This window comes from Coregonus lavaretus (genome assembly GCF_964263955.1).
Source record: "Coregonus lavaretus genome assembly, chromosome: 13".
Classification (NCBI taxonomy): domain Eukaryota; kingdom Metazoa; phylum Chordata; class Actinopteri; order Salmoniformes; family Salmonidae; genus Coregonus; species Coregonus lavaretus.
The window spans coordinates 15,501,669-15,527,107 of NC_140000.1; the positions used below are offsets into that span (position 1 = coordinate 15,501,669).

General features: G+C 44.9%; 2 protein-coding genes across 4 annotated transcripts; both read left to right on the plus strand.

Annotated features, from left to right (window-relative positions):
* The first annotated feature begins 210 nt into the window (after positions 1 to 210).
* LOC311139647 (tRNA selenocysteine 1-associated protein 1-like) lies at positions 211 to 3,471 on the plus strand. The gene is made up of 7 exons (XM_084174558.1): positions 211 to 333; positions 733 to 830; positions 1,010 to 1,109; positions 1,332 to 1,384; positions 1,651 to 1,807; positions 1,972 to 2,005; positions 2,222 to 3,471. Exons 1-7 carry the CDS (start codon positions 310 to 312, stop codon positions 2,365 to 2,367), a joined length of 612 nt encoding a protein of 203 aa, XP_084030684.1. The 5' UTR covers positions 211 to 309; the 3' UTR covers positions 2,368 to 3,471.
* Positions 3,472 to 6,157: 2,686 nt separating this feature from the next.
* On the plus strand, positions 6,158 to 14,240 carry LOC311139770 (syntaxin-12-like). 3 transcript variants are annotated; one of them, XM_084174718.1, is made up of 10 exons: positions 6,158 to 6,240; positions 7,199 to 7,353; positions 7,875 to 7,944; positions 8,124 to 8,217; positions 11,390 to 11,527; positions 11,710 to 11,753; positions 11,909 to 12,020; positions 12,495 to 12,567; positions 12,729 to 12,811; positions 13,397 to 14,240. In XM_084174718.1, exons 2-10 carry the CDS (start codon positions 7,254 to 7,256, stop codon positions 13,487 to 13,489), a joined length of 807 nt encoding a protein of 268 aa, XP_084030844.1. In that variant the 5' UTR covers positions 6,158 to 6,240; positions 7,199 to 7,253; the 3' UTR covers positions 13,490 to 14,240. The 3 variants fall into 3 exon arrangements, with proteins under 3 accessions (XP_084030844.1, XP_084030842.1, XP_084030843.1); XM_084174716.1 differs by having other exon boundaries at positions 11,707 to 11,753; positions 13,397 to 14,239; XM_084174717.1 differs by having other exon boundaries at positions 7,217 to 7,353; positions 11,707 to 11,753; positions 13,397 to 14,239.
* The last annotated feature ends 11,199 nt before the right edge of the window (positions 14,241 to 25,439 follow it).

The window sequence follows — 25,439 nt, forward strand, 5'->3', positions numbered from 1 at the left end:
TCAAGACAACTGGGAACTCTGAAAAAACGAGCTTCGACTTTGAAAAATATTTTGAACTGTCTTTCAAGTCGGGAACTCGGGCATCCATCATTTGACGTTGTTTTTTCCGAGTTCCCAGTTGTCTTGAACGCACCAAAAGCACCAATACTTTAGGAAATGTGACGCAATTTGGAGGACTTTACTATCCCACAATGCAACAGTAAAAGGCACACCCCCGACCACCATGGCAGTCTGCGAGCCAGATTTGCAATAACCGCAGCGTATGTTATGAAGCTGTGTTTACGTCGGTGAACTGAAATTGTAAACAAAATGAGTTGCTTATGGATGGGTAATGTAAGTCCTGATATGTTACTTTAACAACTTTGCATGCATAGAAAACTATCATTAGCATATCCTAGCTCTTGTGTTACTCCCACTTTAGGATAGCTAGTGTTACCACCTCTCAGTGCTACCAACTTGCTCGTTAGCTAATAGATGCACCCTCAGGCATTTTCATTATTTGGCAAACGTTAGCTAGTTCTTGCTCACTGACAAGCCCCAAAGAGCCTCTAGTCTAGTGAAGCCTGTCATTTCCAGGTCTGAAAGACCACACTAAGTCAGTGTCCCGGAAAGTTTGAGAATATGTCCAGTTGAATGTAGCTACACTAAGTTACAGAGTGTAGGTAACTTACAGTAGCAAGCTAGAGTAGAGGTTTTCTGTTCAAGTTAGTGTTTTTCTCTCATCCCCTGTAGTTAGAGCCTTATATGGATGAGAAGTTCATCTCTCGTGCATTTGCCACCATGGGAGAGCTTGTGGTGGGGGTGAGAATCATCCGGAACAAAATGAACTGGTAAGACAGGAGAACATTAGGCTAATGCAATAGAAGGGTTATGAGTGATAATGACTGTTTTTTGTCTTTGGGGATGTCTAGTAGCTACTGTATATTACTATCACTATTCACCAACAGAAGAAATTGCACAAACACGACACGTACATGCATGTGTTTTGGACCTTCTCCACCTTGTGTAGGGGTGCGGCAGGCTATTGCTTTGTTGAGCTGGCGGACGAGGCCACTGCTGAGCGGTGTCTCAGGAAAGTAAACGGGAAGCCTCTCCCTGGAGCCACACCGGTACAGTGCCACCACACACACACACAGCACTCAATGATTCCACATTTTTTCCCAATCCCGAATCGACTCATAGCCCCTACCTCCTACCCCTATCTCAGGCACTCTGAGAGGATTGGATATGTATAGGGCATATGGTGAACTCTTGATATACCCATTAACTTTATTAGAGATAAATAATGTCTGGAATAATCCATTCTGAACAAAACACTCTCTTCTCTACAGCCGAAGAGGTTCAAACTAAACCGTGCCACGTACGGAAGACAAGGAGAGAACAGGTACGTACTGCATGCCACTGAACTTACTCTGTCCAGGGACTAACAGAGCCTCCCTTCATACAGTAGTGAAGGTAGTTGTGTGTAGATGAAGGAAGACACTTTTACTCCATTAGTTTGGTATGTTCAAGTTGTTCTCTCCCATCATGGATGTAGGAAATATCCCAAATAATCTACACTTTTCATTCATTATTCATTATTAATAGCATATAGATTTTTTATAAATATTATGTTTATTCATAAAGATTTTCTTTCTCTGTCAAAAACAGGGGTGGTTACTCAGACAACAGGTACAATCAGGCGTACTCGTACAACAACAACCAGTACTACCAACAGTACCCTGACCACTACTCCAACTGGGGCTATGACCAGAACACAGGCAGCTACGGAGGTTACAACTACAACCACTATGACTATAGCAACCAGGTGTGTGTGTGTGTGTCCCGCACACACACTGTATTGCTCTTTAATTATACATAAGTTGTACCCATTCTAATGACCACTGAATATGTGATGTTAGAGGTTAATAACTATGGTTCTCAGGGTTATGGCATGGCTATTGTGAGTAAAGACCTGTCTCTTTCTTTTAGGGTTATGGGGAGACTGAAGATGATGGACTGGAGTGTGAGTGCTCAGTTTTCTTTCATTTCTCTAGCTTCATGATACAAAAAAGCAGCTTAAATATTTGACACTATTTGACATAATGTATTGAACCCAGGCCTGGAGTATAGCCTACAAACTGTCCAGTCTGTCTGATATGTATGGCTCTCGTGCTGTGCCCCTTTGTCTGTGTGCCTGACTGTGTGATCTTACTGTGTGCCTTGTGTGTGCCTCCTGCAGACCCCATGGTGGCACTGGATGTGGTGGCAGCCAACAGGCAGTACATGGAGGAGAGTGAGGAGCTGTATGATGCCCTCATAGACTGCCACTGGCCTGCCCTGGAGCCTCCTGGTCCTACTACTGCCGCTGCACCATCCAAGGCATAGTAGAGCTAGCAGACTCCCTGGTCGACAAGACAGCAACAGTCGGACTCTCAACCTCTCGATGTGGATTGTTTGGAACAGCCCAGTGTGAAGGTTCAAAGGGTAAAGGCATCTCGTCCTGCCTGCCAAGTGTAGCTGGTCTTCAGTGTCTCGTACTCTTGCGAACAGACCACAGTGTATGATTCGTGTGATTCGTGTGAACCCAGCTCCAGTGACTGAAAGGATGCCCCCCTCATGTTTGAATTGAATTATTATTTTTATCACTCACCCCCACTCATTTCTTTTGGGTTATTGGACACCGGTTTGGTTCCAATTGCCCAATGAACAGGCTTGTTTCGGTGCTTGATGTCTTTGTAATCATATCTTCAAGGACCGCGGTGCTAGTATTAGCCTCTGTCTTTCCCTCCCTCACATAGCTTCCTTTTTCATATTTATTGTCCACACTGGAAAATAGAATAATATTGAAATATAATCCCTATTCGACACCCTATTCAACCTATTGATTATCTATCTAGGGTCACTTGCTTCTTATTGTGGAGTGGAAGACTGTGTAGTAGGTGTTTTAAACCTTTCTCCTCCATGTTATAATTTGAAAGCTGTGGGACAGGCAGGGTTGTTGATTCTGCTTTGTGTAAATATTCGTCAACAGAAGAAAATGTGGAGGTGTGTGTTCATTCTCAATTAATCAGTAACACTTTATAATAACTTACATGAATAATAAATTATAAATGCTTCATAAATTATTAATGCTTTTACATTTTTTCATATAATGAAATACTTAGAGGTTATGAATGCTTATTCATGAGAGTTATTATAAAGTGTAACTGTTTCATCAATGTCAAATGGGATGTCCTGTTTAGCAGGATATGATGGTATTCTTTAAGGTTAGTCTACAGGTCACCTCATATTACTGTAGTAGAAATACAGTATCAGATCAGCTGGTTCAGTGTTAATAGCTCCAAGACCACATGCTGACTGCAGCAAAGAATATCAGTATCTACAAGCTCACATCACTAGTGTTCATATGTCTTGCTTTTGAAAATAAATACATGTGACATTGATGCTCAGAGACCGACATGTATTAAAAGCTAATTTTGATACATTTAATTAATTGTGCGATATTTGGAATATTTGGAGTATTTCACTTTCTCTGGATGTAGGAGTAATAACATGAATTGGTGCGACTTGAGTTTTGCCATCAGCTGGAAGACTGTCCCCTTTTCTCAGCAGACAGAAGGAGGGCGGAGGGACGATGAGTCAGGTGAGAGGCAGCCTCACCGCTGCTCCCTCCCACCCCTCAGACTGACCATCAGATGTAGGTCATCAGTCCAGTAAAATATATATACACTGCTCAAAAAAATAAAGGGAACACTTAAACAACACATCCTAGATCTGAATGAATGAAATAATCTTATTAAATACTTTTTTCTTTACATAGTTGAATGTGCTGACAACAAAATCACACAAAAATTATCAATGGAAATCAAATGTATCAACCCATGGAGGTCTGGATTTGGAGTCCCCCTCAAAATTAAAGTGGAAAACCACACTACAGGCTGATCCAACTTCGATGTAATGTCCTTAAAACAAGTCAAAATGAGGCTCAGTAGTGTGTGTGGCCTCCACATGCCTGTATGACCTCCCTACAACGCCTGGGCATGCTCCTGCTGAGGTGGCGGATGGTCTCCTGAGGGATCTCCTCCCAGACCTGGACTAAAGCATCCGCCAACTCCTGGACAGTCTGTGGTGCAACGTGGCGTTGGTGGATGGAGCGAGACATGATGTCCCAGATGTGCTCAATTGGATTCAGGTCTGGGGAACGGGCGGGCCAGTCCATAGCATCAATGCCTTCCTCTTGCAGGAACTGCTGACACACTCCAGCCACATGAGGTCTAGCATATGGGCCAACCGCACCAGCATATGGTCTCACAAGGGGTCTGAGGATCTCATCTCGGTACCTAATGGCAGTCAGGCTACCTCTGGCGAGCACATGGAGGGCTGTGCGGCCCCCCAAAGAAATGCCACCCCACACCATGACTGATCCACCGCCAAACCGGTCATGCTGGAGGATGTTGCAGACAGCAGAACGTTCTCCACGGCGTCTCCAGACTCTGTCACGTCTGTCACATGTGCTCAGTGTGAACCTGCTTTCATCTGTGAAGAGCACAGGGCGCCAGTGGCGAATTTGCCAATCTTGGTGTTCTCTGGCAAATGCCAAACGTCCTGCACGGTGTTGGGCTGTAAGCACAACCCCCACCTGTGGACGTCGGGCCCTCATACCACCCTCATGGAGTCTGTTTCTGACCGTTTTAGCAGACATATGCACATTTGTGGCCTGCTGGAGGTCATTTTGCAGGGCTCTGGCAGTACTCCTCCTGTTCCTCCTTGCACAAAGGCGGAGGTAGCGGTCCTGCTGCTGGGTTGTTGCCCTCCTATGGCCTCCTCCACGTCTCCTGATGTACTGGCCTGTCTCCTGGTAGCGCCTCCATGCTCTGGACACTACGCTGACAGACACAGCAAACCTTCTTGCCACAGCTCGCATTGATGTGCCATCCTGGTTGTAGACTCCGTCTCATGCTACCACTAGAGTGAAAGCACCGCCAGCATTCAAAAGTGACCAAAACATCAGCCAGGAAGCATAGGGACTGAGAAGTGGTCTGTGGTCACCACCTGCAGAACCACTTCTTTATTGGGGGTGTCTTGCTAATTGCCTATAATTTCCACCTGTTGTCTATTCCATTTGCACAACAGCATGTGAAATGTATTGTCAATCAGCGTTGCTTCCTAAGTGGACAGTTTGATTTCACAGAAGAGTGATTGACTTGGAGTTACATTGTGTTGTTTAAGTGTTCCCTTTATTTTTTTGAGCAGTGTATTATGCTCACTTAGCAGTGCTTCACAAGTAATACAACAAATTATCCATTACCAGTGTGATCATATACTTGTTTTTTTTTTATGGTCTGAGAAGAACAACATTGGTAGGGCAATTCGAGCATATCCAATACGCAGTGATATTGTATTGGGCCTATAGCCTACTGCACAAACCTCATTGCTACATAACTGTTTTTAATTGGTTAATGTTTTATAGGCTTATGTTATTTAATTCATGATTTAAAATAAATATGCGGTAGATCTCGGCTTGCATTTTGACTCAGAAAGTGATCTTGACTCAGAAAAGGTTGCTGACTACTGTACTAAATGGAGTATCTCGGATTTACATACAGAATAATACGAAATGCTCTGAGACCACGTTGCAACATCCTACCCACTCAATCTGTTGCCCTACTAATGAGCCTGACACCGGCTGGTCATGTGAGTGTAGCTCAGTGCAGCAGCCTTTGGGATCCATTATAAGAAGCAGTGTGAAAGTCATGGGACAGGCACAGGTCAGCCTACTACTGCTGGCCTCTATTAAACCAAAAGGCTTAGTTATTCTATCGTTAGTTATGTTGACCTAGATTTTAGGACTGAGTGACGGATGTTGTTCATAGGGGCTTGATAATAATGAACCTGTAGACAGCTGCACTCCAATCATATCCAACCCTCATATCAGAGATCTCATTATCAACAGAGAAAGTAGCCTATAACCTAACATAAACAAATCAGAATTCATAAAATGGGTTACTTTTAGATAGGGATACACTTGACCCGAAGTGGCTATTTTACTTATGTAGAATAGATCTAATATTTAGTTTCTGCGTATGAGTTTTTGTCTGCTGGCTCAGAATATGAGCAGAGTAGCGACTTTGACACAATCACATGCGCACGCTGAATTATTGTGACCAACCGCAAACGTGTGACGTCGCATTATGTGCTCGGTCTTCGATACGGGACAGAAACTGGAAACAACGCATTATACTGCAATCCCATTGAAAAGTAAGGATTTTATCATAATATTTAATCAATCATTTTACAGATGTAAGTAGAAAACAGATTTATCTTGATTGTCTACACTGGTAAAACCACCCAGAAAGTAGGCTACGATGCGACTGCCAGTGGCTATAACTGTCAGTGATTCAATTGGATAGGCTACATTGTATCTACTCGTTCAACACATAATATGGAACTGGTTACAATTGTTTCTAACCCGATGCAAAGTGTAGCTGTTTTTTAAATTACGTTTAATTGCTTTCGATTTTAATTAGCCCAGTGGCCTATAGGCTATACAACCCATTAAACCCAATAGCCTATATGAGCATGTCAGACTGACTGAGGGCGCTACATAAAAAATGGTTCATGTTATACAGGCTTGTCGCTGTCACTTTATAGCTTGTAGCCGAGATTTCAGATGCTATGGTTGAATAATAGTGTTTGACCGAGGCTATTCTTAAGTTGTCATTCATGTTCTATCATGAAATAAGCAGCTCACAGAATTGTCTAATTAATAATCAGTTGAAATTAGAAACTATGTGACCTATGTGATCTTGGTCATGGTTGCCCCGCTAAATATAATTTCTGGAATGTTTTTTTGCGACAGTAAGCTACTGTTATTTGGGCCATTATAATGAAGTACCGCGCCAAATAGCCTGGTATTTTTGTTATGTGCAAATGGATAGCCAGCCTACATTCGGCTCGTGTGCCTGCCGAACCTGCTCTCCTGTTGTAAACAACCTGCGCTCATGACGAAATGTGGCCTAGCCTATGCGGCATTGTGCACTGTAAATAGTCGATATATTATAGCCCGCCCATGTGGTCGGATGGAGGATAAACCACAACTATTTATGTCTTTCAATCATTACTTAGTCTTATGTAGCTTCAAGTGATGATATTATATGCAATCTGATAATGGTGCTTGTTTGAATATATGAGGCTGCTATATGTGACTGTATGGCAGGCGTGTCCAACATTTCAGTCCCCACTACCGAGTGTGACAGACGCCAGGAGCAAGGATGTCATACGGGAGAACCGACAGCTACCACTCGCAGCCACGAGACTTCAGCAACCTCACCCAGACATGCAGTGTCAACATCCAGAAAATCACACAGAACAGTGAGTGGTGAAATGAACAAGACAGTGACAGAACCCAGTGTTCTACTGCTGCGAGTTACACCTTGTTGCAATGCACATTTCCCTATATGGTATATTAAAGTAGGCATATTCTATTCTATAACCTATCCTAACACCAGACACCCACACTTTGGACAATTGAGTATCACAAATAAGTCTTGGAGGCTTGATGTTTTGGGTCTATTTGTGTCTTCCACCTACTTCTGATCTCCTCTCTTGAATGAACTAATATTAGGCAGAGATGTCTGAAGTCAAAAAGAGGAACTTCTGAGACACGAACAGCCTGAGTAGGCCTATAGTATAATGTATAGTGCTCTATTTAGAGAGAGAGAGAGAAAGAGGGATACATTTGATTTTATTTTATATTTAAAAAGAGAGATATAGAGAGAGAAGTTTTGTTCTATCCATTGGGATAAAGAGAGAGAAGTTTTGTTCTATCCTGCTTTCTCAGATCCCCCTTCTCTTAGTTCAGCTCACCTCACAGTTTTTGTTTTGCTATACAGCTGGGCAGATCAAAAACATGCTGTACCAGATGGGGACGAGACAAGAGACCCCAGAGCTGCAGGACAGACTGTGAGTACTACTGACACTACTGCTGACTACTGCTCAGTAACTAAGTAACTACTGACACTAAGTGACTGCTTCAACACTTAGCCTTTTCCACCACTAATGGGGACAACAAGAGCATCACTAATTAAATATATACGTACTGTATGTGTGTGTGTGTGTGTGTGTGTGTTTGCTACTCACAGCCAACAGGTACAGCACTACACCAACCAGCTGGCCAAAGAGACCAACATACACCTGAAAGAGCTGGGCTCCCTGCCTCTCCCTCCCTCAGAACAGGTGAGTGGGAGTTCTATGCATAGATACTGTATATTTTTATAGTTCTATGGAAGAGTTCCACATCTATGGACTTGTCCCAGATCTGTTTGTGTAAGCATATCTGGGACCAGGCTACATCAATGTCCTAACATTTTCAAACCAACTAACCGTATGTCGATAATCTCGTGTTCTGTTTCCTGATACAGTATATCATCTTATCTAACAAACCAAATGTGTAAATCATATATAACTCTGCTGAGGACATCTCACCATACAGTATTGTCAAGGCTGAGGTGTATGTGGTGTGGGAGTCAGGCGCAGGACACCGAAGCTTAGTCCAACAAAGTTTACTTGTGAAATCACAAGGCAAAGAAACAAATATCGGCCTCAAAACAAAACAGAAGCGAGCAATTACGCAACTATGCGTAATACAATAAAACAACAAAACAGAGACAAACACGCAGCACTACGGACAGGCGAAAAACAACACACAACCTAACCAATACTAAACAGGCAACTTATAGAACACGTAATCAGACACAAACGGACACAGGTGTAATAGACAGACAAAAGCAATCAAACATAGAAACATTCAACGGTGGCAGCTAGTACTCCGGGGACGACGAACGCCGAAGCCTGCCCGAACAAGGAGGAGGAGCAGCCTCGGCAGAATCCGTGACAGTACCCCCCCCTTGACGCGCGGCTCCAGCCGTGCGCCGACCCCGGCCTCGGGGACGGCCAGGAGGACGCGGACCCGGGCGCGTGGGATGCCCACGGTGGAACTCAGTCAGGAGGGATGGATCTAGGATGTCCCTCCTAGGCACCCAGCACCGTTCCTCCGGACCGTACCCCTCCCACTCCACGAGATACTGGAAGAACCGCGCTCCGCGTAATGATTCTGTCATAGTCGCAATCAGTGGAAGAGGGTAACTGTACTTAACCGTGATCTGATTGAGACTACGGTAATCAATACACGGGCGCAAACCCCCGTCCTTCTTCTTCACAAAGAAGAAACTCGAGGAAACCGGGGAAGTGGAGGACCGTATGTATCCCTGTGCCAAGGACTCGGCTATGTAAGTCTCCATAGCCGCTGTCTCCTCTTGAGACAGGGGATACACACGGCTCCGCGGAAGTGCCGCTCCTGTTTGGAGATCTATCGCACAATCCCCCTGTCTATGAGGTGGTAGCCGTGTTTCCCTCGTTTTGCTGAACACAAGTGCTAAATCCTCATATTCGGGGGGACTGCGCATTGCGGGCACTTGGTTCGGACTCTCTACCGAGGTCGCCCCTAAGGAAACACCTAGACATCTCCCTACACACTGGGCAGATCACTCCATAAGAGCCCTCTGTTGCCACGCAATGGTAGGATCATGGGCGCTTAACCAGGGAAGCCCCAGCACCACGGGATACGCAGGAGAGTCAATCAGATAAAACTGAATGATCTCCTCATGACCCCCCTGCGTCGTCATCTTAAGTGGTGCTGTGACTTCTCTGATCCACCCCGACCCCAACGGCCGGCTGTCTAGGGCATGAACAGGAAAGGGGGCTTCTACCGGCCGAAGGGGAATTCCTAACCTATAACAAAATGCACGATCAACAAAATTCCCAGCTGCGCCTGAATCTACTAGCGCCTTATGCTGGGAATGAGGTGCCACCTGTGGAAATCTCACAGGTATACACATGTGACCAACAGAGAGCTCTGGGTAAGTGGGGCGCCTACTCACCTGAAATGACTCCCCAGTGCGTGACCTGTTGTCCCCTCTCCCAGGAGACCCTCCCCAGCACCTGGCCGCGGTGTGTCCTCCACGGCCACAGTTGGTGCAGGGGATGGCCCCCCTCGGGTTCTCTCTCCTCCTCTCTCTAGTGCCAGCACCTCCGAGCTCCATGGGAATCGGCTCGGAGGTGCTGGAGGGTGGAATGGACGACCCCCACTCGGGACGTCCGCGGGTAGCCAGCAGGGTGTCGAGACGGATGGAGATGTCCACCAACTGGTCGAAGGATAGGTTGGTGTCCCTGCAGGCCAGCTCACGACGAACGTCCTCTCATAGGCTACACCGGTAATGGTCGATGAGGGCCCTCTCATTCCACCCCGCATCCGCCGCTAGAGTCCGGAACTCCAGGGCGAACTCCTGTGCGCTCCTCTTCCCCTGTCGGAGGTGGAACAGACGTTCCCCCGCCGCCTTCCCCTCAGGTGGATGATCGAAGACAGCCCTGAAGCGGCGGGAGAACTCCGCGTAGGTGATGGTAGCGGCGTCTATTCCCCTCCAATCGGCGTTGGCCCACTCCAATGCCTTGCCGGATAGACAGGAGATGAGGGCGGAGACGCTCTCGTATCCCGAGGGCGCTGGGTGTATGGTGGCCAGGTAGAGTTCCACCTGCAGGAGGAACCATCATATGCCCTCGGGAGCGAGAGCCGAATGCCACTGGGTTCCGGTGCTGAGAGGGGAGGACTGGCCGTTGGTGATGGGATGGTGTGAGAAGGCGTGGGCACCTCTCCCGTAACCAACCGGCGCAGAGTGTTGGACACCTCGTTCATGGCGGCCCCAAGTTGCCGGATCATGGTGTCTTGGTCGCTGATCCGATCCTCCAGCGACTTGGGTGCCACCACTGCTCCTGCTGACTCCATACTGGTGTGTTGTTCTGTCAAGGCTGAGGTGTATGTGGTGTGGGAGTCAGGCGCAGGACACCGAAGCTTAGTCCAACAAAGTTTACTTGTGAAATCACAAGGCAAAGAAACAAATATCGGCCTCAAAACAAAACAGAGGCGAGCAATTACGCAACTATGCGTAATACAATAAAACAACAAAACAGAGACAAACACGCAGCACTACGGACAGGCGAAAAACAACACACAACCTAACCAATACTAAACAGGCAACTTATAGAACACGTAATCAGACACAAACGGACACAGGTGTAATAGACACACAAAAGCAATCAAACATAGAAACATTCAACGGTGGCAGCTAGTACTCCGGGGACGACGAACGCCGAAGCCTGCCCGAACAAGGAGGAGGAGCAGCCTCGGCAGAATCCGTGACAAGTATATTCTACTGAATCTATTCTATTCTGCTCTGCACTACTCTGCTCTGCTCTACTCTACTTTACTCTATTCTACTCTACTTTACTCTACTCTACTCTACTCTACTCTACTCTAATCTACTTTACAGTATTGTGTGATTGATCCTTCCAGAGACAGCAGAAGATCCAGAAGGACCGACTGATGAATGACTTCTCTGCAGCGCTCAACAACTTCCAGGCAGTCCAGCGACGGGCGGCCGAGAAGGAGAGGGAATCAGTGGCCAGGGCCCGGGCCGGGTCCCGCCTCACAGTAAACACCCTGCGTTCTCATTGGCCTAGATTTAGCCGTCTGTCATAGTCACTCACCAATAGTATTATTAGATAGGCAAAATAAAACACAGTTTCATTGTCATATTACAGTATGATGACTGATTAGTGTAATGAAATGTGAATGAGAGCGTTTCAATGATGGGTTTGTTTTTATTTCAGCAGGGAGATGAGGGGAACGTTGATGAACAACTTGTGACATTTGAAAAGTAGGTACACAGTGGAGGTAGAGTCCTATCAAATATTCTGTTCGAATCATAAAAAAAAAACGTAATGACACATTAATTAAGTTGTAACAAAGGTGTGTGTTTGTATGTGTGTGTCCGTGCGCTTGTGCATGTGTGTGTTTGCTGTGTGTGTGCAGAGATGATGATGACTGGAGTCAGAGTCAGACCCAGCAGCTGGAGGAGCCAGAGGTCACAGAGGAGGACCTGGAGGTCATCAAGGAGAGAGAGACCAACATCAGGCAGCTAGAGGTATTCACCCAGCTACCAGCTACCAGCTACCAGCTCCACTCACATTCCATACAGGAATCACAGAGCCTCATTACATTTACATTTTAGTAATTTAGCATACTGTTGAACTCCAAATCAATCCTTAGCCCTTCCTCTCTAGTCAGTGGAGGCTGGTGGGAGGAGCTATAGGAGGACTGGCTCTGTGTCTGGAATGGACATAATGGAACGGTATCAAACATGTCAAAGATATAAAAACCACATGTTTGATACCGTTCCATTTATTCCATTCCAGCCATTACACAGAGCCCGTCCTCCTAGAGCGTTTCCCACCAGCCTCCACTGTCCCTAGTACAGCCCAACAGCCCCTATTCCTGAGTATAGCCACACTCCTGTAGATCTGACAGGACTGGGCTAGGGGCTAGGGGCTAGGGTACGATTTGGACTTCAGCCTAACTAACGTTGTGGTGATTTTCTCCCTTTCTCCTCTCCCTCCAGTCTGACATCATGGATGTAAACCAGATCTTTAAGGACCTGGCAGTGATGATCCACGACCAGGGAGAGATGATCGGTTAGTAGACGTGAAATGGATTTTCCCCCTCTCTGGTTTGATAACATGCTGGTTCAGAAGGTTACTGTCTGTGATGGTTTAGAATTCCATCTGATACTGTATCAGTCCTGGCTCCTGTGACCCTGCCCTTCAGTGTGTCTCCTCTCCTCTCTGTTTGACAGACAGCATTGAGGCTAACGTGGAGAGTGCAGAGGTCCATGTAGACAGAGGAACCGGACAGCTCCAAAGGGCCGCCTACTACCAGGTAGCGCTGTGACGATTATGGAATGACCACCATTATTGTCATAATTGTCATTTTTGTAGAAAAATGTTTTGAGCTTATAATGCATCTTTGAAAATTAGCTACGGCATACCTAATGAATACAACAAGCTTTGGTGACACCCCTGTCTAAAAAACGAATGGTTTTGACTGCTTAAAACTTTTGGAAATGATGCTTTTCCTTCCAAACGTGCCGTTATGCTCGTAAAATAACTTTACCCTCTTCATTTAATAATGAAAAACTGCTATTGGGTAAACTATTTCTACTTGAAAATAAAATTGAATCCCCCCTCCTAAAATGAATGTATTAAGACGATTATGACAATATTTTTTTTTTGTTCATGGTTATTGTCCATAATTGTCGGTTACACAATTATATGATTATTGTGTCAGCCCTGCTACCAGGTATCAACACAACACCATCACAACATGGGCCGTGTTTGATTTGTAGATAAGTCCGAATGCTCTGTCGATGATCAGGGTCCTTCATTTAACCAGGCGAGTCAGTTAAGAACAAATTATTATTTCAAATCACCAATCACTGCCTTTTTGTGCTCCCTCCACCTGTAGAGGAAGTCCCGTAAGAGGATGTGTATCCTGGGCATGGTGGTATCTCTGGTGGTCACCGTCCTGGCTATCATCATCTGGCAGGCCATCAAATGAGAGGACAGGAAGAGCACAGAGGGAAGGATTTTAATGGCACATCGAACTGACAACCTAGAATGGCTTCCAATGGAACGTCTGAGTGAGTGAATGTGTGTGTGGGGGGGAGCGGGTGTGTGTGCGTGCGTGCTTTCGAGAAAGATATAGACAGAGGCGTAAGGAATAGATTGTATAAATTCTCTTCCCCATCTGTATATATTAAATACTAACTGTTCTAACACAGTCCTGCATTTACTTTCATGTCAGAAATGCAAATGATCTCTGTCATCATTACATACATTACTGTGTTAGAATATGTCTGATCTAATGCAATGTTGCACAAGTTTATATGTATATAAATTCCATGGGTACGGTTTGATATGGTTTATTTTCTGCCTCCTTATTCTTCATGTTGTGAATGTCTGATTCTCTTCCAGATGTCTTATAGTCCATAGTATTATCACAAGGAGATTATGTAGTTGAAATATGGAGGATTCCTTTGATAGCACACAAAATGTTTGTATTATTATTATTATTATTATTATTATTATTATTATTATTATTATTATTATGCTGACTTTCATTAATAAAATCAACTGTGCATAGAGTCCCGACTGTGTCACACAGGCCTATGTATTTCCACAAGATGGCGATGTTATGCAAGTATTATGAGGTGACTGTATAATGTGCACAAGCGCCATGTAGTCTACCATGCTTTTATTTAGCTATTAAACAAGTCAAGATATACTAAAGCGTGTAGTAGTCTTGCAATTTTGCAGTAGTGTTGATGATGGGTGGTAGGTTGCTTAACATATTGGTACCTTAATAAAACATGTTTACTATATGTTTATAAGACCCTGTCCTGCTAAATATGCACAAGGTTAGAGAGCATTTTCCATGGGACTGTCATGGTGATTTGAAGCGGTGATGACAGTTATTGTGGAGACTGTGTCTTGCCCGACTCACACCTCTCCCTTGTGATTAGTGAGCTAGCCTAGTTTACCCCTGCTTCAGGCCTATTACCTACAGGTGTTGCCTTTCCAGCTCTTGTCCCGATCCGAGTGCCCTGCTGATTCCAGCTGCGGCACCAGCCTTTCAATCAGCGGCCGCCAGGGTGGGGGAAACCTGTATTAAAAACCACTCAGCGAGACAACTAACCCAGGGGATAGGGCGACCAATAGTTCACCAGGCTCTCCTAGAACTATGAGATACTTTCTCCACTCGACAACTGTTATGATGACGCAGATGCTAAGCTATTGGACTGTTTTGCTAGCACAGACTGGAATATGTTCCGGGATTCTTCCGATGGCATTGAGGAGTACAACACATCAGTCACTGGCTTCATCAATAGATGCATCGATGACGTCGTCTCCACAGTGACCGTACGTACATACCAGAAGCCATGGATTACAGGCAACATCCGCACTGGAGCTAAAGGGTAGAGCTTCCGCTTTCAAGCAGAGGGACTCTAACCCGGACGCTTATAAGAAATCCCGCTATGCCCTCCGATGAACCATCAAACCGACAAACCGTCAATACAGGACTAAGATTGAATCGTACTACACCGGCTCCGACGCTCATCAGATGTGGCAGGGCCTGCAAACTATTACAGACTACAAAGGGAAGCACAGCCGCGAGCTGCCCAGTGACACAAGCCTATAAGACGAGCTAAATTACTTCTATGCTCGCTTCGAGGCAAGCAACAATAAAGCATGCATGAGAGCATCAGCTGTTTCGGACGACTGTGTGATCACGCTCTCCGTAGCCGATGTGAGTAAGACCTTTAAACAGGTGCCAGGATAACAACCTCTCCCTCAATGTGATCAAGACAAAGGAGATGATTGTGGACTACAGGAAAATAATGACGAGCACACTCCCATTCTCATTGACGGGGCTGTAGTGGAGAAGGTTGAGCGCTTCAAGTTCCTTGGTGTCCACATCACCAACAAACTATTATGGTCCAAACACATCAAGACAGTCGTGAAGAGGGCACGACAAAGCCTATTCCCCCTAAGGAGACTGAAAATATTTGGCAATGGTCCTCAGATCCTCAAAAAGTTCTACAGCTGCACCATCGAGAGCATCCTGACTGGTTGCATCACTGCCTGGTATGGCAACTGCTCGGCCTCCGACCGCAAGACACTACAGAGGGTAGTGTGTACGTCCCAGTACATTACTGGGGCCAAGCTTCCTGCCATCCAGGACCTCTATACCAGGCGGTGTCAGAGGAAGGCCCTCAAAATTGTCAAAGACTCCAGCCACCCTAGTCATAGACTGTTCTCTCTGCTACCGCACGGCAAGCGGTACTGGAGCGCCAAGTCTAGGTCCAAAAGGCTTCTTAACAGCTTCTACCCCCAAGCCATAAGACTCCTGAACATCTAATCAAATGGCTACCCGGACTATTTGCATTGTATTTGATTTTATTATTTAAATTATTTTTACACCTACAGGTGTACGCCACAAACCCTTCACCTGTGATCCTGGAGTTACTCCCTGTAATGGAACTACTGTTCCATGAGACGAGAGGTATAGTTACCATGTCAGAGTTAGCCTTCCCGCCTAACACATATTAGACACCCCAAGCATGGACCCACAGAGTAATAAAAAGAGGAAACCCTCTGGTTCTATTTCGGCCAGTGGCTCCCCAGTCAGAGAAATCCACTGCCTGTTTTTATTCAAGCAAAGCCCTTTACAATGATTCTAATACCCTGTAAGTGCCCTAACTCTCAACCTCGAGGAACCCAATCCTATTCCTCCAAAACCAAAATATACCAAAAGAGAAGGGGTTCTATCCCTCAAACAATGACTTCTATAGTGGCATGCCCCTTAACTCCTACCTCAAAACTGGTTACATCTGGTCCATATTGGACTCACCCACCCCCAAGCCCCATTTTTCGTTGCACTTGTCGACCTCCAGAAGGACGTCAAAGGAGGGGGTTGGAGGAAGTTAATGTTCCATTGCCCTTTCTTCGACCTCCCTTTCTGGTTCTTCCCCAAGTTCCACCCATGGATGCTGGTGTCGGCAGCGAAGGTGCTGATGTTGGCAATGACCATGTTTACTCTGCAGTCCTCGGCTGACTGCGACGCTGCCCAGCTCTCCCCTTACTGTTTTTCCTCCCCCCACTACGAATCAAAATTTTTCTGGCCTCATGCTCCCTTCGCCCTAGAATCAACTGTATCTCAGCAGGAGTGAGAGTTACATCCATCCCACTGGTCACAACACCCCCTCCATGGATTAACTCTCGCTCCTGGTAGATAACCTTTCCATTGGCCAGGTGAATGGTTCAGGTTCTGCCCCCACCCGGCTTTCCCCACGACTTCACCATCACCTCATGGATATATTCTCCCTCGAGCTCTCTCGGGCACACCCCACTCCTTGTGAGCCCACCAGCGAGGTGTGCTCTGTACCTCAAGCTTTTTGTACCTTTCCACATCTACCTCCGGTAACTGGTCCCTGAAAATCCATAGCCATCGCCCTGACCTCTTCTATCGCTTTAGACCTCTCCACACAGTTGGTACATAGTGGTGCCTCCGGGGTCAACTATAGGTAATGGCATCTTACATGGGCAATCCCGCATGTTCCACAGTGGGCCTACAGAAACAAACAGCCATCGTTAGCATACAAATAAAACCACAAGCAACTGTGGCCCCTCATGATGAGTTCAGAATGTTTGTGGCCCCCACCCCGATCAAAGTTGGAGCTATGACTTGCTCGCTCTGTAAAGAGGATACCGTACATTACTAAACACAGCATAGTCAGTCCGTTTATTTTTTTATACAATCCAGTCTAATGCTGTGAACAATCCCAACACCAGCAGCCACCCTGAGATCTTACACGTGGCCCTGTAGTATCTGTCACCACAGACACACTCCTGTTTGCAGCACACCCCATTCTTACGTACTGTACCCAACCTGCCTTGTTTCTGCACATTCTTGCTGCCCATGTTCACACACACCACCAGATATATTCCTAAGTACACTACTATCAGTGCTTCTAGTGGCCTAAGGGTACCATACCATTCTAATCCTACGTCCACAGCTTGCCACACCAACAAGACTCATTTGCAGTACTTGTCCTTGCCTTGTTCCATAGGGCATCTCCCCAATAGGTAAACCATAAACCAACTGCATTAGTACCTCCAGGGCGCTCCCAACCATATCCACCCTCCTAGTTTGATGGTTCCTCCTAGTAAAATAATGATCCTAATTACCCAACCCTCCTTCATGAGCCCTGTACACAGTATCCCAACCATAATAGGGTACGTAAGGTATAGTCTACCCCACTCACCCATGACTCATTCAGGTTTGTCTCGTTCTCTGTGAAATTGCCCTCATTGTTGTTGGTGAGGTTACCCGACATCTTGCCCCTTGGCTCCTATCCTCTCTAGTGCATCCCTCACCCACAACACTTGGCTTATATCACATTTTATTCCTTCAACAGGAAGTGAAACTGCTACAGAACGTTTTAATACTGACTCGGAGGGTGGCCTATTTTACCCCATTCTGTCAGCAATTCTTGCACCCACCCAAAACTGAGCCCCTTCCTACACGCAGGAGACAGGGGTTCAGTTCCCTGATGGGGAGCCACTCCCAGCTATGTTCCCTTCCGCCATGGCTATTATTAACACGTTTACTAACTGTGCTTGTTCAATTATTACAGGTTCATCAGGGAGCACCTCAGATTCCAGTCTTGGGTCAAACTTTCGACATACCTCAGATAGCCCTTCTCCTCTCCTCCATCTGCTCCCTGAATGTTTTCAGAGTGCCTAAACTCCTAGGCTCAGACTTTACCAACTTAGGGGGACCTCCTTCCCTAAGGTCTCTTCCATTCCCTGGTGCTGTATGGCACAGCTACGCTCTAGTGGTTATTTTTCAACCCTTTATTAAAACAGCCAGATCCTCCCGGTTACATCCATCCCACGAGTCACAACAACTGTTGAGATGGTAGCTAGTGGTTGTCGTGGAGACAGTGGAGGAGATAGCTGTGTTGCTGTTGAGGTGCCATGAGTGGTCCTCATCACCAAGAAGTTATCTATCTGTCATTCCTCCCACAGTCTCTGTCTCCTTCACCGGCCACTTTGGCACAATGACTCAATGGCTTATCAAACCGCCCTCCCCTCTTCTCCTCCCCTTCATCTATACTGATTGGGAAAGACTTGCTAGGTGTAAACAATATGGTGGAAGCTTATCATTAGGCTGGCTTTCACCTGGTCAGGTCTTTCAAATCAGTGCAATGAAGGAGAGGAGGCGAGGAGAGGACAGACTTTTAGACAATGGAGAGAGAGCCAGTGAGTCAGTCCTCTTGTAATAGACACACACACCTCCTGGTCCTCCTAGCTGTGACTATGCAAGCAGCTTCCTGATTACTGGAGTGGGACCTTCAGGTACACTGACTAATGAAGAAGACAAGGAAATGAAGACTCTCTCCTCTGCTCCTGGACATGTGTTCATATTATGACGGAGTGTGTGTGTGGGAGAGATGCAGAGTTTACTGAGACTTGCAGCAAAGCAGAACTAATGGCTCTAGCTAGCTACCTACTCTGTGAAGCTAGTTGGGGTGTTTTTAATGCCAGTACTTTATGTTGGGGACATATTCAGAGTGATGTGTGTGACTGGACCTTTGAACTCTGGAAAGTGTGTGTGTGTGCGCGTGTGTTTGTCTGTGTGTGTGTTTATACACTCTTTAAAAAAAAAAGGTTACACAAGGGTTCTTTGGCTGTCCCCATAGGAGAACCCTTTTAGGTTCCAGGGAGAACCCTTTTTGGTTCCATGTAGAACCATTTTGTAGAACCCAAAAGGGTTCTACCTGGAACCAAAAAGGGTTCTTCAAAGGGTTCTACTATGGGGACAGCGGAATAACCCTTTTAGATCCTAGGTAGCTCCTTTTTTTCTAAGAGTGTAGGAGCCATACTCTGAGTTTTGACAGGAGCCATACTCGAAGACACCACTCACCTTTTCTCTTTTCTTCATCCAAGTCCAAAAAAACGGAAGAGTCTCTTGTTCGTCAGAAAGAATGAACAAATGAACGTCTCTGGAGCACAGAGAGAGAAAAGGCCAGATAAGAATTCCCCGTCTGAGTCTCTCTCATTATACGAGAGGAATGAAAAGAGGCACTTCGTTTTCCATATTCTCTTTTATCAGAGGCCAGTCCGCTTTTCTCCTGTCCCCTTTTCATTTTCCCTGTAGTGTGTGTGTGTGTATGTATGTATGTATGTATGTATGTATGTGTGTGTGTGTGTGTGTTCTATAGACCCAGACACATATCGGCGAGGCTGATCTGCTGCTCTGATGGACACGTACAGGATGAAGACAAGGAGGATGGCCTGTTTTCTCTTCTCCACTACGAGATGCAACAGATTCTCTCTGCAACAGGAAATCAAAGTAGGCTAATAAATGGCTCTTTTTTAGGTAATAACAAATTAAATGTCTCTAGTTCCACTCCCAGGACAATCTCAGTCCTCCTGTTAAATATTGGCTCTGGTAGCCTATCAATATTTTGGTGGTACCTGTAGTTACATGACTTCATTAGTATTTGTATTTATTAGGGATCCCCATTAGCCAAGGCAGCAGCTACTCTTCCTGGGGTCCAAACACATTAAGGCACTTATATCACACATAAAACAAAAGATGAAACAGTACATCATATAACATTATTACACCACTACATATCTACAATACAAAATGTATAATACCACCTTACAACAATATTACAATGTAATAATAATAATATGCCATTTAGCAGACGCTTTTATCCAAAGCAACTTACAGCCATGCGTGCATACATTTATGTGTATGGGTGGTCCCGGGGATCGAACCCACTACCTTGGCATTACAAGCGCCGTGCTCTAACAGCTGAGCTACAGAGGACCACATGTACGTGTGTGTAGAGTGCGTGTGCTATTGTGTGTGTTCATGATTTAAATTAGACACAATATTCTCTTCCTTCATAGAAAATGTGCCATAATATAATTGTAAACCAATACTGTTATAGCCTCGTTGCAAAATAAGGCTTTCAGAGACAAACAAACCCACACCACTTTCTTCCTCTGATCTGCCTCCCACCCCCACACCCACCCCCACCCCTCACCTTACACCTTACATCCCTCCCCTCTCACCTCTCACCTCTTCCGTGGAAGCAGGGGTCAATCAAAGCAAATATCCGTCTCGCCTATCAGTTAATGACGAAATAATTGTGTTCATCGTCCAGACTCCCAGATGAAGGAAGGGACACAGCAGAGTAAGTGTGGTATGTATGATAGTGTGTGGTTAATGGTTATGGGCTTGTAGTTACAGTTTTTCTCAATTGCTTAAACACTAAAACCCATTGGCTGAACAACGTTCTCAGTTGCCTGGACTCATTTAGCTAATTATGCAGTCTGTTGTCAATACCTTAAACCATTTCACATGGTAAAACACAATTTGCAGATCTCACTTAGACTTTTCAGCAAAACTCTAAACACATTCTCATTCTCAAAACACATTCTGCACTCTAATGCACATGTCATCCATACTGGTAAACACAAGTGGCAACAGTCAAATACAAATAGAGAACACATGTCATTGATTGAACACAACCACTCAAAATTGATTTAACCTGTTTCAAATGATGCGACACAACCAATATAAGCCAGTTCAGCGAGAAAACAGGTTGTTGAAGGTGGGAAGGAGAAAGTCTGAGAATGGAAAGAAGAAACAATGTGAGAGGACGAGTGCGTATGCGAGGTGGGCGACGAGGAGGAAGAGGAGGAGGAGGGCAAGAAAGAGGAAGAGGAGGACGAAAAGGAAGAGGACAAAGAGTGGAAATATCTGATAGACCATGTTCTTGTCCATGGACTGACAATGAGGGAAGCAGGACTTACAGTTTTTTTGGATTGCTTACACACTAAAATTAAAAGTAGTACACTATTAGCAAAACCTTACACTCAAGAAGCAAAACATCAGCCCATATTTGCACAACTATAAGCACATTGTCAACCTTACACTTGTTGCAAAACTCTACACACAGTGATTTGCAAAACACTAAACACACTTAACATACATTACACACAAAAATCTATCATGAAGTCACGTCCTTGCAATACCAAAGCACTGACTGTCAAATTACCACACCGTCCAACCAATTGGTTCAACACAGTCATCAGGTGTGCAAACACTCGTTTGCTTAATTGTAGACACACCAATCAGGTGTATAAGCACTATAAAAAGCAGCAGGTGAGTTCATCGGTCTTCAAGCACAATGGAAAGAGTCAGAGAAAGAGTAAGACGAGGAGGAGGAGGAGGACGACGAGGAGAACGAGGAGAACGAGGAGGAGGACGAGGAGAACGAGGAGAACGAGGAGGAGGACGAGGAGAACGAGGAGAACGAGGAGGACGAGGAGGACGAGGAGAACGAGGAGGAGAACGAGGAGAACGAGGAGAACGAGGAGAACGAGGAGGAGAACGAGGAGGAGGAGGAGGAGGAGGAGGAGGAGGAGGAAGGGGAGGAAGAGGAAGAGGAAGAGGAAGACAAGAAGGTGCTCAAAGAGGACCGAATCTGACAAATGAGATCCGCGCAACACTGGTTGACCACATTGTCAACCACGGCCTGACGCTGAGGGAGGCTGGACTGCGAGTACAGCCAAATCTAAGCCGATATACAGTGGCAAGTGTGATGAGAACATTTCGACTGGAAAATAGGTATTGTAAAAATATCATCATATCAAAAACATCTGCACGGTTTCAGTAACTGCTTACAGTACTATATTCTATGCACTATCAGCACTTCTGTTACCTTTTCCTGTGAAATTACTGTACTATTGTATACTGTTTTTTTTTCTACATAGGATTGAGGGTCAGGGACGACAAGAGGGAAGGCATCCTATGTTCACAGAACAGCAAGAGAGGGAGATAGTAAACATGGTTTTGGCCAACAATGCTATTTTTTATTTTTATTTTTTTATTTCACCTTTATTTAACCAGGTAAGCCAGTTGAGAACAGGTTCTCATTTACAACTGCGACCTGGCCAAGATAAAGCATAGTAGTGCAATAACAAAAAAAACAACAACACAGAGTTACATATGGGGTAAAAAAACATAAAGTCAGAAATACAACAGAAAATATATATACAGTGTGTGCAAATGTAGCAAGTTATGGAGGTAAGGCAGTAAATAGGCTATAGTGCAGAATAATTACAATAGTATTAACACTGGAATGCTAGATGTGCAAGAGATTATGTGCAAATAGAGATACTGGGGTGTAAAAGAGCAAAATAAATAACAATATAGGGATGAGGTAGTTGGGTGGGCTAATTTCAGATGGGCTGTGTACAGGTGCAGTGATCGGTAAGGTGCTCTGACAACTGATGCTTAAAGTTATTGAGGGAGATAAGAGTCTATAACACTCAAGCAGCTCCAAGCTAACATTGTCAATAACCACGCCATTTTCAACGATATCCATCAGGTCTCAACATCAACACTGGCACGCATCCTAAAAAAAAAACATATTCAAATGAAGCAAATTTATCGAGTGCCTTTCGAGCGCAATTCCGAAAGGGTGAAACGACTGCGGCATGATTATGCAGAGGTATGTATTCACTTTAGCAGTGTGATCTTGCATACTGTCTCATAATCTTTTACTGTACTGTAATATGTATACTAGATCTACACTGAACTACACAATTTTGCCTGACACTGTTTTTCAGAGAGTTTTACGAATGGATGGAGAGGAGATCCAGCATGAGTTCATTTACGTAGATGAGGCTGGGTTCAACCTGACGAGAACACGAAGGAGGGGAAGAAACATCATTGGCCACAGGGCTATAGTCAATGTCCCAGGGCAACGTGGGGGTAATATAACACTGTGCAGCCATTACACAGAATGGGGTCCTCCACCGCCATGCCCATATGGGCCCTTACAACACAGCACTCATACTTACATTCTTGGACCAATTGCACAACATAACAGCAGCAAATCAAATCGATCATATGCAATACATTGTTGTCTGGGACAATGTGTCTTTCCACCGCTCTGCTCTGGTTCAGAACTGGTTTCAGCAACATCCACATTTCACCGTCCTATATCTTCCACCATACTCTCCATTCCTCAACCCTATAGAAGAGTTTTTCTCGGCATGGCAGTGGAAGGTATATGATCTCCGTCTCCAGGCTGAGGTACCCCTCATCCAAGCCATGGAGGAGGCCTGTGACCAGATGGAGGTAGCAGCAATGCAAGGATGGATTCGTCATTCAAGACGTTTCTTTCCAAGGTGTCTTGCTAATGACAACATTGCCTGCGATGTTGATGAAATTCTCTGGCCAGATCCAGCTAGGCGAAGAGACAATGTCTAGTTATTTTTTAAATATTTTTTTTGAACTTACAATACGTAAAGTGACGTTTGGTTACAGTATTATGAATCTCCATGTCAACATTTTGGGCGTGTTGAGAAATAAATGAGTTTCTTCAGTCTGCAACATTGGTCTTGTGTAGTGTTTGGTGAATTTACATTATATTTGTACTTTGTTGAGAGTAGCCTACTCTAATCATAGGGAAGTAGAAGTGCTAAAAGTGTTTTAGGTTTATCACAGCAGAGTGTAACTCGTGCAAACAGAGTATAGTAATGTGAAACGTGTGTGTTTCATATGGTAACAAAGTGTGGTTTTTAAAAAGAAGTGTATAGTTTTTACAAGAGTGTTTAATTTTGCAAAGGATCTGTAGTGTTTTGCTAATTGGGTGTGTGGTTGTGCTAATTGTGTGTAGTGTTTTGAAAACACGGGCCCTGTTTTGAAAATCGTGCTTAAGCAATCAAAAAAAACTGTAATGTGCAACCCAATTTGAGCCGATTTTCTGTGTCCACCATAGTAAGGACATTCAGAGAAGAGAACAGGTACAGTATACTACTGTATTTTTGTAATTGCAAATTTACTGTACTACACTATATGCAGCTGTTTCAATAGACATTTGTAAAGTTAATCACTGTATGTATTGTACTGCATGAATATGTTTTGTAACTGCACAACTACTTTTTGTAGAATTGCAAGGCTGTCACATACAGGTGGAAGGACAGCTATATTCACTCGGGAGCAAGAGGCCGTTATAGTTGGCATGGTCCTTCAAGATAATGCAATACGACTTCAAGGGAATCAACAGTGTGAGCATTTCCACAATTGACCGTGTCCTCCATCGTAACAGGATGCGAATGAAACAAGTATACAGAGTACCTTTAGAGCGCAACTCACCAAGGGTGAAAGAACTGCGAGCTCAGTATGTGCAAGTAAGTGTACATTCAGAAACATTTACTGTAATCCAGATTGTCTACAGTACTAACACATACTATGTGAATGACATTACTCTTCAGTACATACAATGTATGTGAATCAGAAGTGCATACGGTAGGCCTAATTGTACTCTACAGTATAGCACTGTCTCTGTACGACTTACAAAATCCTACATACAGTATATTGTATTTCTACACAGACAATATTTGACTTGGAATCCTTGGACAGACCCCATGAGTTCATCTTTGTCGATGAAGCAGGCTTCAATCTAACAAAGAGGAGAAGGAGAGGCCGACACATGATTGGACAGAGGGCCATTGTTGAAGTCCCTGGTCAACGAGGTGGCAATGTCACAATCTGTGCTGCTATCAGCAACCATGGTGTTCTACATCACCATGTTACACTCGGGCCATATAACACCCAACACCTTCTAAGATGTATTGCCAATCTAAGAGATATTTTATTTGAGCAGCAGGTTCAAGAGCTAAATGAGAATCCCATTCCCACCTATGTGATAGTGTGGGACAATGTCCGTTTCCACCGAGCTGCTCAGGTAAGGGAATGGTTTAACATCAATGGGCAGTTTATGAACTTGTACCTCCCTCCATACTCGCTTTTCCTGAATCCGATTGAGGAGATGGAAAGTATATGATAGACAACCCTACACTAGAGTAACTCTGCTGCAAGCCATGGATTTAGCCTGTGGTGATATAGGTGA

Excerpts from the sequence above, each read along its gene's own strand:
- LOC311139647 (XM_084174558.1), top strand. The coding sequence starts at position 310 with ATGAGTTGCTTATGGATGGGTAAT. Across the intron at positions 831-1,009 it reads ATCCGGAACAAAATGAACTG|GGGTGCGGCAGGCTATTGCT; the intron begins GTAAGACAGGAG and ends CACCTTGTGTAG. Across the intron at positions 1,385-1,650 it reads GGAAGACAAGGAGAGAACAG|GGGTGGTTACTCAGACAACA; the intron begins GTACGTACTGCA and ends TGTCAAAAACAG.
- LOC311139770 (XM_084174716.1), top strand. The coding sequence starts at position 7,254 with ATGTCATACGGGAGAACCGACAGCTACCACTCGCAGCCACGAGACTTC. Across the intron at positions 7,945-8,123 it reads CCAGAGCTGCAGGACAGACT|CCAACAGGTACAGCACTACA; the intron begins GTGAGTACTACT and ends TGCTACTCACAG. Across the intron at positions 12,568-12,728 it reads CGACCAGGGAGAGATGATCG|ACAGCATTGAGGCTAACGTG; the intron begins GTTAGTAGACGT and ends TCTGTTTGACAG.